Source organism: Labeo rohita, chromosome 16 (genome assembly GCF_022985175.1).
Source record: "Labeo rohita strain BAU-BD-2019 chromosome 16, IGBB_LRoh.1.0, whole genome shotgun sequence".
NCBI classification, from domain to species: domain Eukaryota; kingdom Metazoa; phylum Chordata; class Actinopteri; order Cypriniformes; family Cyprinidae; genus Labeo; species Labeo rohita.
The window spans coordinates 5,697,916-5,714,497 of NC_066884.1; the positions used below are offsets into that span (position 1 = coordinate 5,697,916).

At 34.2% G+C, this 16,582-nt stretch overlaps 1 protein-coding gene across 1 annotated transcript in view; it reads right to left on the reverse strand.

Annotated features, from left to right (window-relative positions):
* Positions 1–16,582, reverse strand: part of sv2a (synaptic vesicle glycoprotein 2A) — a 42,102-nt gene that overhangs the window by 14,901 nt on the left and 10,619 nt on the right. Inside the window, exons 2-3 of the mRNA XM_051131541.1 lie at positions 7,931–8,671; positions 460–640 (exon numbers count right to left, since the gene is read on the reverse strand). Coding sequence (XP_050987498.1) covers positions 460–640; positions 7,931–8,528 — 779 coding nt within the window. The 5' untranslated portion in view covers positions 8,529–8,671. The remainder of the gene's footprint in view (positions 1–459; positions 641–7,930; positions 8,672–16,582) is intronic.

Consider the following 16,582-nt stretch of genomic DNA (forward strand, 5'->3'; position numbering starts at 1 on the left):
ATCTAATTCAAATAGCATTTTAAAATGGGCAAAAGTAAATTATATACAATAGCAGTCAAAAGCTTTAATGTTTTTTTAAAGAAGTCTGTTTTGCTCACCAAGCCTGCACTTATTTGATCCAAAGTACAGCAAAAAAATTTTTTACTATTTAAAGTAACTGTGTTCTATTTAAATATATTTTAAAATGTAATTTATTCCTGTGATTTCAATGCTGAATTTTTAGCATGAGCAGAAGAGTGAGCAGAAGATACTTTGCAAAATATTAAAAATCTCACTGTCCCAATTTTTGTTATATTTACCCACCTATCTATCTATCTATCTATCTATCTATCTATCTATCTATCTATCTATCTATCTATCTCTATCTACCTATCTACATCTATATATATATATATGTATATATGTATATGTATGTATCTATGTGTAAAAGAGAGTAGGTGGTGTAAAGTGTGCATTTACCCCACACCAGAGAGCAGACGACAGAACAGGAAAGAGCTGTATCCTTGGACAAAGGAGGAGAAGAAAGCAAAGACACTGTTGATGGAGAGAGAGATAAGAAGAGTCTGTCTGCGGCCGATTCTGTCAGCCAGACCTCCCCACACAAAGGCACCCACCATCATACCCAGATACACAATTAGACCTGCGAGAGAAAGACACAGAGAGACAGGCGGATCAATAACTATACCAGCGTCCTGTCCCAATCAGAATGACTCACTGTGACACTCCATACAAGATAGTAAATCAAAGTGACCGATAGAGCAGTATGTTGGGTAAAATGACATTTCTGGAACTGAAGCCAAAATATGATTAAAATGTCAAAGGTGTGCTGCTTTTATAGAATGGAACATTTTCATTTCATTGTTATGTGCCTGAAAGCTCAAAATCATTTTGTCTTTTGTTCGTATGCGAGGATTTCTTTGGTGAGTGAATTCACACTGATGACTCTTTCACAGCTCCGACACCAGCTGGTCATGTGACTGCGGGTGTGAACACAGACAGGCGTCACCCGGCAGCACCACAGCAGACTGCTGCTGGCACCGCTGGCATGGATGTGCTGCCACAGCAAACAGACACCAGTGAATCAGCCATGGATACAATATGAATGACCCAAGGAAAATGATAGTCCTCAGATGTTGCTCTTTCACATCTGATTAACATCATTTTACACCTTGGGTCTTGTTGGCGAAGCTAGTTGAGCACACCAACAACCAAAACACAATGGCTTTGTTTCAAAAGCTGTCTTACTGTCTGCAGCCTATATAGGCAACATCTGAAGTGAAATGAAGTGAAACCTTTAATCTCTAATATAGATGTTATGTATATATTATATTTTATATTATGTCTATATTAGTCAAACATTTAGAATTGATTCAGAAATATATAGATATCTATCAATCTGTATTAGTGATATATTTTGTATCCATTCTGTCCTAAATATATTTTTAAAAACACATTTTGCTTTCACCCAAAAGACAGAAAATGTATTTTCTTTGCATATTGGCAACTGAAGGAAAAGACAAAATATATATTTTAATTTGAGAAGAATACTTATATATCTGTACACAGATAGATATAGATACACTAGCAGTAACAAAAGGATTTTTAATGTTTTGGAAGTGGACTTCTCCTTTAAGGCATGAGAAAATTATTTTCACAAGAAAAAAACATTTAAATATTTCATTTTGATGATAAAAGATCAGTTTTAGGGGATAAAAATTTTGACTACGGGGGACTTTAAAACAGTTAAGTACATTTGTTTCAGGATTCTTTGATAAATAGAAAGATGCCATTTTTCTCAGCAAATATCTGAAATAAAAAGTTTTTGTAACATTATATAGAAATTATTATTATAGAAATGAATACTTTTATTTAGCAAGGATGCTTTAAATTGATCGAAAATGATAATAAAGACAATTACAATGTTACAAAAGATTTCTATTTCAGATAAATGCTGTTCTTCTGAACTTTATATTCATCAAAGAAACCTGAAAAAAAAATCTACTCAGCTAGTAATAAGATCATAATAAGAATCTTGGAATGATTTCTGAAGGATCGTATGACTGGAGTAATGATGCTAAAAATTAAGCTTTGAAATCACAGGAATAAATTACATTTTACAATATATTCAAACAGAAAACAGTTATTTTAAATAGTACAAATATTTAAAATTTTTTACTGTTTTTGTTGTGCTTTGGATCAGATAAATGCAGGCTTGGTGAGCAGAAGAGACTTCTTTAAAACACATAAAAAATCTTACTGTTCAAAAAATTTTGACTGGTAGTGTATATAGTTATAGCTACAGATAGATGAAATATATTTCATTCACCCAAAACGTTTGAAACTTTTTTTTTTTTTTTTTTTTTACCTTTAAAGCATATTTTATTTAAAGCATACATTTTAATATATAAACAGCTACACTCTGATGAGCATCTGTGCTTGTGTCTGGTGCTTCTGCAGGATCTGAAATTATGCTGAGAGTTTGAGATGGTGCTGCAAATGCTAAAGTGGCATTAAAGCTGACTTTGTGTGGTGAGGCAGCTGTCAGCACTACTTTTCTCTCACCTTGGCCTCATAATGGGCCGCTATGGCAGACAGCCGCGATGATGAGCCTTGATAGGCATCACTGCAATGCAGCACAGGGGTCTGTTATCTCAACCCCTCCTCTCCAGGGCCCATTGGCTTGCACTGCACAAACCCTGCACAGGACATGCCCGCGGCTCTCAGCACCTACTAACTGAAGCGCTGCATCCATTGGGCAATGCATTAGCAGAGAGGAGCAGCACTAAAATGGGATGGTGGGATTTAAATATGACAAGAAAGACTACTCTCTAACCAGTGGCTGCAAGTTGTGTTTGCAGTCTGGGTTAAATTTGATAACAAGACAAAAATATATATATATATTTTTGCTATATTAAATGTTGTTTTAACTGTTAAAGGACAACTTTACAAGGATAGTATTGTTTTGTTTAGTGCATACTATAGACTAGCCGAAAGCATAAGCAATGTGTAAAGAATTTGCATTCTGTGGAACTCTGCAGCGCTTTCCATTATATTCTGCATTCATGCAGGCCTGTTTATGACCTTCATAGGCAGTGATGCAGAGAACATTTGCTAGGGAGACCTGAACAATAGAGATGACAACACTGAACACATGTGCTGTGTGATTTTACACAACTCGCTCACCTGACAGCATTAATAAACACGGCGGTGCTCGTGGTTAACCACGTGTCTTGAATTCAGAAGGAAGGTCTGTGTTTTACACTACCACTGCTATACTGACGCAACATGACCCAGCCAATTAGGGCTTGGTGATGGTGGAGTGGGAGGGGCCTCCTGCATCATGTCACAGGGGTCTCAGAGATGCAGGAGAGGGAAGGGGCGGGGCAAGTGCCTGGAGACAGTTGACCTCCGCCTCCTCTTCCTCCTCAGAGAGAGAGAGAGCGAGCAGAGGGGGAAGGGCGAGAGAGGAGGCTGTGATTCTCCTGCACAGTGACAGGAAAGCACACAGGCTTCAGGGTTGAGGAAGTGAGGGAAAAAAGAGAGAGAAAGCGGGGGAGGGGCCGGGAGACTATTTATAGAGGCATTTTTTCCTTTCTGCGAGTGTCTCTCTGCGTCACAGTTGAGGGGAGCGCAATGGACTGTGGCAGGTTTGTGTATTTTGTTCTTCAGTTTCACCCAGACTAATGTGCCGTTTGGCACCTGGTGTTCTGGTGAGAACCAGGCTAAATGTGTACTGTCAAAGATACAGCAGCATCACCTTTCACCCTCACAACCGAGCTCTCATGCTAACACACAAAACAAAACACTCCGCATTTGTGCAGAGCAAAAGAGGAGCCCTGACATAGCATCTATGTCTACGTCTACATCTGTCTATCTATCTATCTATCTATCTATCTATCTATTCTATCTGTCTGTCTATCCATCTATCCGTCTGTCTGTCTTCTTGTCTGTCTATCATCTATCTATCTATCTATCTATCTATCTATCTATCTATCTATCTATCTATCTATCTATCTATCTATCTGCCTGTCTGTCTATCTGTCTGTCTATCTATAATTTGTCTGTCTGTCTATCTGTCTATCTATTCTATCCGTCTGTCTGTCTGTCTATCTTTCTATCTTTCTATCCGTCTGTCTATAATCTGTCTGTCTGTCTATCTATCTATCTATCTATCTATCTATCTATCTATCTATCTATAATCTGTCTGTCTTTTTGTCTGTCTGTCTGACTATCTATCCGTCTGTCTGTCTGTCTATCTATCTGTTCTATCCGTCTGTCTGTCTATCCATCTATCCGTCTGTCTGTCTGTCTGTCATCTATCTGTCTGTCTGTCTATCATCTATCTATCTATCCGTCTGTCTATCTATCTATCTATCTATCTATCTATCTATCTATCTATCTATCTATCTATCTATCTATCCGTCTGTCTGTCTATCTATCTGTCTATCTATCTATCTATCTATCTGTCTGTCTGTCTGTCTGTCTGTCTGTCTGTCTATCTATCTGTCTGTCTCTCTCTCTCTCTCTCTCTGTCTCTCTCACTCTCTATCTATCTATCTATCTATTCTGTCCATCCGTCCAAACAAATGTTCAATACAAATCTGTCATACCATAAAATTTTACTGACAGCTAATTTGTCATAACATTTAATGAGGCAATTTACTTTCAGTGCCTTTATAAATAATAATAGTGTTTCATCCATCTTATTTTCATATTACAGACACAAAAAACTGTTTCTTCTCATCCAGGCCTCATTCATTGCATTTAAAGCCATCAGTAGAGAAACATGCAGGTTGACTGCTGGGTGCAGTGAGCAGAAACAAACCCTCCGCAGGCCATTTCATCCCACACATCCACGCTGTTGGATTTGATTGGAGTGTGTCGTGTGACAGAGGCTAAAGCATTTCTGCTGCAGAGCTGCAGCTGCATGTGCATGGAAACATTTCAGCACTAGGACCCAGCAGAGATGCAGACGGCACCCCTGCGTGAGTCAGGGCTGTTTTGTAACAGGGGAGAGACCAAGGGCCCTGCTCCCCAATGGCACTCACATACACACGCTCTGCTGAGACCCACGCAGAGCATATATTAATGAACAAGCACTGACATAAGCACACATGCTCACATTGTAACCCAATAGCATGACGGTGTGAAACTTACAACCAAGAAAACACATCAACAATGTCCCAATAATCACATACACAATCATTTATCAAATAGACAACATAACGAAACAGAACAAATATGGTCTAAGAGCAGCAACACTTGTGTGCATGCATGAGCACAGCAATTTGCAAAGATTAATGATAATATTTTGTTTTTTTTGGATATGTAACATGATATTCAAAAACTCCATCTATTCAGAAGGGCTACTAGAATTGTATCACATACCACAAGGAGCCAGAACAAGCCATGAAAGCACACTGTGCTGTTCAGCATGTCTATTGTCAGTTAATTATAGCTCAAACTGCGTCAATGCTGCGTCGGGTTCGACCAGGATGGAGAATTGTGTGTCCTTGCTGGATGGACTGACAGATGGTGAAATGGGCACAAGATGACAGTGGAAACTGGCCTTAAGATATATTTTGTTTATATGTTAAAAGCTATTTTCCAGTGACCACTGGACAGAGATCTTACACATTTCTGCTGAAAAATAGACATCTTATATCAGCCTAATCATAAACCACTTGAAATACTATCAGACGATTCCAGTGTTTAGGAAAGCGTAACTTGGACATTCTGCCTAACGTCTCATGTTGTCTTTCAAAGGACAGGGTTGAAAAATGGTTCATTTTTAGTAAATTAGTCCTTTATAATTACGAAAATAAATTCAGTTGCACTACATTTCTTTGCTATACACTTAGTCTTTCAGTCCTAAAATACAGTTTTCCAAAAAATCTCGGTAAAATGTTTCTCTCTAGATATTTAAAATCTTTAAATCAATCATTTAAAATTTTTCCATTGTTACTATTTTGGACATTCACATATCTTCTTGGGATTGTAGTATGTTGCATTCATGAATTTATCAGATTTACAAAAGAGGAACAAAAGCAATTTGCCAATAAGCCAACAATAATCATAATATAGTGATATTTCCCTGATTAAATCTGTTAAAAGGTTACAATCTTAAAGGTTCTTTTCTGGCATTGATGGTTCCACAAAGAACCTTGAACATTCATGCAAACTTTTAAATTCAAAAAAATTTCTTTATAGTGGAAAAAGTTTCTTTAGATCTTTAAAATGGTTCTTTTAAGAGCTGTTCACTGAATGGTTTTTTGGGGAACCAAAAATGGTTCTTCTTTGGCATCACTGCAGAAACACCCCTTTGTAGCCTTTATTTTTAATAGTGTAGTTCACTTCCAGAATAAAAATTTCCTGTTAATTTACTCACCACTATGTCATTCATGATGTTCATGTCTTTCTTTAGCCACAAAGAAATTAAATTTTTTGAAGAAAACATTCCAGGATTTTTCTCCATATAGTGGAATTCTATGGTTCCCAATGGTTTGAACGTCCAAATTGCGGTTTCAATACAGCTTCAAAGGGCTTTACATGATTCTAGTCATGGAATGAGGGTCATATCTAGCATTTAAACTGCAATTTGGACCTTTAACCCATTGGCCACCATTGAAATCCACTATAGGAAGAAAAATCCTGGAATGTTTCCCTAAACAACGTAATTTCTTTGCAACTGAAGAAAGAAAGACATGAATATCTTGGATAACACGTGGGTGAGTAAATTATCAAAAAACGTTTATTCTAGAAGTTAACTAATCCTTTAAGCACACACACGATTGAGGTGTTGTGTTGCTGGATGTAATAACGAACATAGTGGTCGTCATTTACTTCCGACATCTGAGCCGGTAAAGATGCAGTGGATTATGTTTGTTTGTGAAGGGAATGCGCCTCCTGATCTATATAAATGCGTCTATGTTCATGCAAATCACTCGTGATCCAGCTTCACCTACAGCAGAAGTGAGTATAAGGTTTTTTTTTTATGAATCTTTGCGATCGCCTTTCCTAATAACATGCTAGTTCGCAAGTTTTGCGGCTAAATGCGCTAAATGCAGCTAAAGTAATCAATCTCTCCGAGCACAGCTCGTCACTCCACAGAGAGAAGAGAGGGGCGGGGCAAGCAGAGCTCATTTGCATTTAAAGGAACAATCCCTCAGAATGGGATGATTTTTGCAGAGCTCATTTTGACAAGGTAAAAAGGGTTTTTTAGAAAGCCATTGGGAATTTTTAACCAAAGTATATTACAGACTTTTCATTAAGACCCTAAAGAATCATATCAACTTGTGGATAATTGGGCATCCGATGACCCCTTTAAAGCTGAAGGAGAAAATGAGATGGGAGTTTTTATGCTCTAACTGTACTGACCTGGATTACACAGAGTTCACGCAGAGCTACACAAGACAAGCATTTGAGGTTAAAAAGTTTATAAATTTAATTTTTTTTAGAAAATGACCGATCGTTTCCCTAGATAAGAGCCTTATTTCTCAGCTGGGATCATTTAGAGCACTTTGAAGCTGCATTTAAACTGCATTTTGGACGTTCAAACTCACGGGCACCATTGCTACCAATGGTGCCACCAACTATATGGAGATCATTTCTGAAATGTTTTCCGCAAAAAACATAATTTCTTTACGACTGAAGAAAGAAAGGCATGAAAATCTTGGATGACAATGGGGTGAGTACATTATCTGTAAATTTTTGTTCTGGAAGTGAACTACTCCTTTAACAAAGGCCTTTTAAAATCCCTAAAGAGAAAAAACAACAATTCCAGAACCATGGCTTGTTACTCTTTAACAAAGTTTTTTTTTGTTTTGTTTAAATCTTTATTGGGGAATAATGAAAAGTGGACGGACACTAAAACACTTCATAACAAAAACCACAGATTAAAGCTAATAAACTGCGATAAAGCTCAACTTACCCAGCATCCCTTTGTTGGGCTCAGACAAGCACATGTCTTTCTCAGCACTGGGCAGTACGAAGCCCACCACGAAAATCTCCACGCCGTCAGCCATGAGTGCCAGACCCAGCACAAAGTACAGGGTCCACTGGAAGCGACCGTGGCCACACTCCTGGAGGATGGTCTCGTACTGCTGGGCGAGCTCCTCCTGGTCCTTCCTCCTCTCCCCCTCGTACTGCGTCATATCCCGGAACTGAGACTGTCCCACTCCGCCCACCTGTCTGTCGGCCTTCTCAACGGAGTCGTTTCTGGGTATACCCTGGTACTCGCCCTCGTAGATCTCATCATCTTCATCGTGGCCTTCTGTGGAGTCGCTGTGAGCCCCTTCGTCGTCGTTGGCCCTGCTGTTGCTGCGGTAGTAGCTGCCGTCCTGGGCCTGGACGGGGTAATCATCATCATCGTCTTCCTCTTCAAAGCGGGTGTAAGAGCGTTTGGTGTACTCGTCGGACATCCTGTCCACGTGGCGGCCCACCTTTTTACCTGCTTGCCTTTTAACCTCTTTGGCAATGTCCTTAGCACCTTTAATGAAGGCCGAACGGTCTCTGTAACCCTCCTCCATGGTTCAAAGTTGTGCGTTGGTGTAAAGAGTGCTGGAACTGGGTGTCAGGAGCTGCCTGTTAGCATGTAGTAGAGTGAAGCAGGGCTGAAGAAGTTCAGGACCTTGGACAGCACCTACCAGAGCATAGAGCTCTACACGGCAGTCTGACAATACAAAAAAACACAAGCTGTTATTCAAGATGAAAGAGTGAGGCATTAAATCATTACTTTACAACATTAGCACATCAATTTACAAATATATCATATGTCATTAAGATGCCTTGTTATTAGGTATGGCCCAGTGGTCAATAATAGTAAAATTATTGGACAACTCTCTCATAAAAAAAAAAAAAAAAAAGTATATATATATATATATATATATATATAAAGCAATTTATACAAATATTAAAAATGTATTAGTATAAAATGTATTAAGTATAAATAAAAAGTTTAAAATATTTCAAAATAATGTTTGTAATAGTTTATCGGTGCAGCATTTATGCATAAATAAAAAATAAAATAAAATAAAAACTTAAAAATGTATTAAGCATAAATAAAAAAATCACATAATGTTTGTAATAGTGCAGCATTTATGCACAAACAAACAAATAAAATAATAAAATAAAATAAATAAAATAGTTTTTATCAATTTATAAAAATACAAAAATACTTAAAAATGTATTAAGCATAAAAAAAAAATGTAAAATATTTTACATAATGTCTGTAATAGTTTATCGGTGCAGCATTTTTGCAAAAATAAAATAAAATAAAATAAAACTTTAACATTTTATAAAAATGTTAAAAAATACTTAAATATGTATTAAGTATAAATAAAAAATGTAAAATATTTGTACATAATGTTTGTAATAGTTTATCAGTGCAGCATTTATGCATAAAATAAAATAAAATAAAATAAAATAAAATAAAATAAAATAAAATAAAATAAAATAAAATAAAATAAAGTAAATATTTTTATCAATTTATAAAAATATAAAAAATACCTAAAAATGTATTAAGTACAAATACAAAGTTTAAAGTATTTTTACATTATGTTTGTAATAGTTTATCTGTGCAGCATTTATGCACATTTCAATTAATTTCAACTAATTACAATTCACTGCATTACAGTAACTATTTTAAGTGCTTAATTGTTATGAAAATAATGTCACAAGGAAAAAAAACTATATGAAAATGCAAAAAGTCAAAAAAGAGCTTCACTGCCTTAAAGTAAAATCCAACTTCTGCAAATAAAATTAGTTGTTTTTGCAAGATTTGCTCTTTTAGATCTCACTCTTTACTGAATCATACAGGTAGTCTATATAGTATAAAGATCAAAACCTGCTGCTTTTTTAAATAATACCTGTTCACATCAATGCATTTTTCCCACAATATTAAATATGTGATATACCAGCTAGAAAGATGGTCTACCAGGTCAAAAACCTGGTTCTAGCTAATCACCCCTCTAAACCAGCTTGAGTCATCTAATGACCTGCTTAGACCAATTAGAAATCATTTAAAACCAGCTATTACACTGAGCTTGGCTTCAGCAGGATTTTCAAGCAGTGATATTACCTGAATAAACTTGATTCTGATTAAACAGCTTTGTGGTAACAGCAAGAAAGTAATAGAGATAGAATTAAAATTCTTGTAAGCTAAGAGCACAATTACAAATGACTACATGGATAACGCTGACAGCATATAAAGAGGTGCAGCAGCTCACGATGACCTTGTTTCGTCCAGTTTACATTCTGGAGGAAAACACTTTAAGAAACCAATTGAGCTTCCCTAAAAAGGGCGATTAAATTGTTCCCGAGGGAAATTCATAAAACCATCAGTCTGTGTTGCCTCATACAATCTGTTGAAATTGGTCTGGATCCAGTTATTGCATTAATAATCTAATATACATAATTGAGCCACATTAATATTATCTCAGGGGTACTTGCTCTACAGCACTGATACAGAAATCTTTTTCTGAAAGGGATGAGATTTAAGGTTAGGAAACAAGAACCAGAACCGATGATGAGAACACCTTGGCTGCTTTCTGCTCAGTTGTCCTCACTACAGAACAACCAGTGTAATATAATTTTAGAGCAAATAACACTTCTTTTGAACTAATCAGGATTAGAAACAAGATTAAAAAATTTTCTTGAATTTAAACTTTTTAACACAATGAATCATTCAGAAAATCCCAATGTACTAAGTAATCTATCTATCTATCTAACGTCTGTCTATTCTGTCTGTCTGTTCTATCTGCCTGTCTTTCCATCTGTATGTGTGTATTTAAATAAAAGAAAAGAAAAGAAAAGAAAAGAAAATTAAATATTTCGGGAAATTCTGAAATATATGGAATATTAAATAAATTGTAATGTAATAAAATATAATATATTATGCAATTTAATTTAATTTAATTAATATTAATTAATAATGAATACAAATATTATAATATAATGTATAATAATAAATGAATATATAAAATAAACCATTAATATAATAATCATTAATAATATAATGACATGATATAATAAATATAATATAATATAATATAATATAATATAATATAATATAATATAATATAATATCTATCTATCTATCTATCTATTTGTGTGTGTGTGCATATACATAAAATAAAATAAAATAAAATAAATAAAATAAAATAAAATAAAATATTTGGGGGAAATTCTGGATCATTTGGAACAATAAATAAATTGTAAGGTAAATAAAATATAATACATTTTCCAATTTAATTTAATAATATAACAAATATAGTATAATATATAATAATAAATGAATGATTCATTAACATAATATAATATAATATAATATAATAATAATAAACACACATATTATCTTTTGGATATATATAGATAGATAGGTAGATAGATAGATAGATAGATATATATACATACGTTACCCCGGACCACAAAACCAGTCATCAGTTTACTGAAATCTTTCCATAAGCTTTCCATTGTATGGTTTGTTAGGACAGGACAATATTTGGCCGAGATACAACTAATTTGAAAATCTGGAATCTGAGGGTGCAAAAAAAAAAAAAAAAAAAAAAAAAACACATCAAAATATTGAGAAAATCACCTTTAAAGTTGTCCACATTAAGTTCTTAGCAATGCATATTACTAATCAAAAATTAAGTTTTTATATATTTACGGTAGGAAATTTACACAATATCTTAATGGAACATGATCTTTACTTAATATCCTAATGATTTTTGCCATGAAAGAAAACTGTATAATTTTGACCCATACAATGTATTGTTGGCTATTGCTGCAAATATACCCGTGCTACTTACGACTGGTTTTGTGGTTCAGGGTCTCATATATGTATACAGAGTTAGATTCCTAATGATTCCCGTTCCTAATGACTCCACTCTTCTTTTTAGTAAACTACATCTAAATAAGTCACATTTCTTGTCTCATTTGCCTGTTCTTTTCTTTCTCTCTTATTATGTATTCCTCTCTGAATAGAGCTCATCAGCCAGGCGGCTACCATTCAGCTCCCCATCACCTCGTGTCTGTGAAGATAATGAGCCGGCCAGACATTAGGCCTTCTCAGTGACAGACAAAAAAAAAGGCAATCTGGGATATCTGTCAGCACTGCTCTTCTCAACACCTCGCCCAAGTCCTATTACGCTATCATGCCACTGATAAGAGAATACACAGGAACGGAGCAGTCACGTGGACTGTAGAGCTGTAAATACCAATAAAACAAATTGACGTGCTTCTCTTGTTACTCCAAGTAAACACAGCGTAATAGACGAGATGGTTGTAAAGCTATAAATGTCTGTAAAGGTGAATCTGGGGCGCTATGAGCTCATCAGCGGATCCGATTGGTCCAAGGGAGAAATGGCCCAGTTGGCGGCAGCCGGCATGGATCTGCCTTATGCTGTCCTCTGTGGTGGTTTCATTCTCACTTGTACAATCCCCGCATGCTCTCTCCGCATGTGCACGCGTCTGCCAATAGAGGCCTGAGCTGCCATTGTGAAAAATCTTTTTTTAATATTGATTGATTTCAGGCCTGATTAAACAATGTTTGTTATAGAAAAATCCATGCAAGTGGGTTTTGACGAGTATTTAATCAATATAGAGCTGACACATGATGCAAATACATCATCAGCACTGCAGCCTCGCTCAGGGAACCAAGAGTTCATTCAAAATGCACAAATGAGAATGTTTCTTTCTCTTACTATGCTAACATCAAAGGCTTTTTGGACCGAAAAGACTGGCTTTTACCGATTACAAACAAATAAAAGTTTAAAAGGACAGTTCAATTTATTTATTCATTTACTCATCCTCATTCCAAACCTGTATGACTTTAATTCTTTTGTGGAGCACAAAGGAAATTTTAAAAATGTCTTGTTTTTTACTTTATTTTATTTGACTATTTTATTTTATTTTATTTTACTATTTTATTTTATTTTAATATTATTTTATTTTACGACTTTATTTTTTTTTCACTATTATTTTATTTATTTTATTTCATTTTATTTTACTACTTTATTTTATTTTGCTATTAATTTTATTTTATTTTACTATTATTTTATTTTATTTTACTACTTTATTTTATTTTCTCTGAGTTTGAGAAATTCATTGGTTACTGTAATAAATAAAATAAAATAAAATAAAATAAAATAAAATAAAATAAAATAAAATAAAATAAAATAAAATAAAATGTTGCCTTGGCAACTAATTGAATAAATTTAAGCTAAAGCACTAAATTTACTAAATGGTAATTAACTAAAATTAAAACTGAAATATAAATATATTAAACCTAAATAGTAATAATAAAAAACTAATTGTGACAAAAGCACATAACAAAATAAAAATAACATCAAACTTAAAATATAAAAATAAAAGCTAATATTAATTACAAAAACTATAATAGTATATAAATATTATTTATAGTATATAAATAATACTAAAATTCTAAATACTAAAATTTTGTGTTTAAATTTTTCTGGATTCTGTTTTAATTTTTCCTAATTTTTTTAAAGCATGTATAATTAAATGAAATCACGAAACGTACACAATTAACAGCAATTTACTAAAAGTTTAACAAAAAATACATTTTTAAGTCCCTATGAAATACTTCCCCCCCTCCGAAATTCAATTTTTTTTTTCCACATTCTGTTTTTCTTAGTTTACATTTTTCTGTATTCTCTTTTAATTTTTCTTAATATATATATATATATATATATATATATATTGGTTAAATTTAAAAATATTAATCAAAATGCATGTATAAATAACTGAAATCACGATATGTACACAATTTAACAACAATTTATTAAAAATGTAACAAAAAAGTACATTTTTAAGTTTTCCATTAATGTTTAGGATTCCATTTTATTGTTTTCACTACATTTTAATAATCATATGCCTCTTTAATTAACTGACTTCATTAAAAAAAAATATTGTTATTTTATTTATTTATTTTTCAAAAATACTGTTGTGTATTTACATTTTTGTAGTAAATATTTTCTCTGGTAAATAATCCTTAAAAAATAATGTTATTATTAGTAGTAGTACTATCATTACATCAGCGAATACATTTCTGTCACAGTTTCTTTAAGTTAAACGAACTTTTATTTTAATAGGTTGGTGTGAAACGAATACGATATGATGATAATTTTTCTCAAAATGAAAAATTTTCTAAAAAAGACCACTAAAGCAGTCATCACAACTTGTACGCTAAGTCTTCTGAAATATGGTCCGCCATGAAGCTGTCAAAAAGTTTTGAGAGCTATAAATAGGAGACAAGACTTTAAATTTCAGTGTGATCCTCAAACAAATCCATTCTTGAGTAAATGATCACAGAATTTTAATTTATGCGTGAACTATCCCTTTAAGAGCTCTCAATGACATTCAATGTCAACGCATTAAAGCTGTAAATAAGGCGTGTAACTAGTCCTGCGCGGGCAGAGCGCACCGGCTGTGTGCTGTATGGTGTCATGGTAACCGTCTCCCCCACAGTTCCCAAATACGTCTCATCTCTGTTCAGGTCTGCAGACGGGACAGCAATAGTGGTTTGCAGGAGCAGCGGCGTGTGTGAGATGGCTCTGCTGGGAACAACAGCCTTACTCTTGGTGGAACACTTGCGTTTCAATTAGACTCGTACGGGAACACATGTCAGCGCTAAAGAACAGGGCCTAAATGCTCTGTGAACCAAAGCCTAGCCCAGAGCTGTCAAATATACTCACTGATACACTGCCCTAATGCAATATAAGATTACAGGCCTTTTAGATGTGATGTAGGACTGTGGTAGATCAAAAATAAAGTAAAACACAGACAAGGAAGACATGTCCTTCTTAGTAATAAATTAGATTTTCTCTAGATCTGCTGCGAATCAAGACAGATGGCACACTGCAAAAATACTTGCCTTTTATATATTACTTTATATATACACTATATATTAGCTTGGAATTTTTAAAAAAGACTGTAAATGTTTCTTAAGCAGCAAATCAGCATATTAGAATAATTTCTGATTGATCATGTGACACTGAAGACTGGAGTAATGAAGCTGAAAATTCAGCTTTGATTCACAGGAATAAATTACATTTTAAACTATATTTAAATAGAAGACATTTATTTTAAATTACAAAAATATTTCATAATTTTCACGTTTTTACTGCATTTTGAATCAAATAAATGCAGCCTTGATGATCAAAAAAAAAAAAAAAAAAAAAAAAAAAAAGAAAAAATCATAAATTGATTATTAAATGGATTTGTTTAGTTACACCTATTGTGCATGATCCAAATATATTTTAATCTTAAATCTAGACTTTAATCTCATTGCACTTGGAAATATGTTAGATAATGAAAGTAAAATGAGCTGTGAACTGCGTTGAATGCTGTAGCTCTTAATTTGTAATTTTCTGAGAGGTTGCAAAGTATCAGTAAAAGATCTTGGTTCTCCGTCATCTTTATTCTTAACATCTCTTTAGGATCAAGCTGATTGGAAATTAACTCTGATATAAGGGGTGGGCAATGGCTTTGCCTCTTGTTCACCAGTGATGAAAGACCCAATTATGTAATTCAGTTTTTGAAGCCGAGTCGACGCCAGCGGGAGTGTAGATCATCATACAACGAGAGACGACAGTAAAGCAGCGCATCAGCTCGAGTGTGACGAGGCACAAGGGACTGCACTGGAGAACCTCAGTGTTTGCCTAAATAAACTGTCAGTGAAAATCACAAACCACTGCAGAGACCTGAGGGGCTCATTTCTGTTTTAGAGTACATTTTCATGTCTCCATATATATATCTTAAAGGGAGAGTTCACCCAAAAATGAAAATTCTGTCATTAATTACTCACCCTCATGTCATTCCAAACTTGTAAGACCTTCGTTCATCTTCGAAACACAAATTAAGATCCCTTAAGAAGCTTTTTGACCCTGAATAGACAGCAACGCAACTGACACATTCAAGGCCCAGAAAGGTAGTTAGAAAATCATTCAAATAGTCCATGTCAGCAGCACCACACACATGCAATATAATATGAATTAAGTCATTATTTTTCTTTTCTTTGTGCACAAATGTTTTTTTTAAGCTTCATAAAATTATGGTTGAACCACTGATGTCACATGGACTGTTTTAACAATGTCCTTACTACCTTTCTGGGTCTTAAACGTGTCAGTTGCGTTGCTGTCTATAAGGGGTCAGAAAGCTCATCAAAAATATCCTAATTTGTGTTCTGAAGATGAACGAAGGTCTTATGGGTTTGGAACAACATGAGGGTGAGTAGTTAATAAAAGATTTTTGGTGTTTTAAAGGGGTAGTTCACCCAAAAATGAAATTTCTGTCATTTAGTCACCCTGTTGTTGTTACAAACTTGTAAGAATTAGTTTTTGTCTGTGAAACACACACACACACACACACACAAAAAGACATTTTGAAAGTCTGACTGTTGTTATATGAACAATAAAACAGAATGATCTTATTTTGTATTCCACAGAAGAAAGAATGTTTGGAGCAACATGATTTGCAAGATATAAATGCATAATTGCAAATTCGCAATTCTTAGAAGAAAAGTTGGAATTGGGAGAAATAAACTTGCAATTAATTTTCT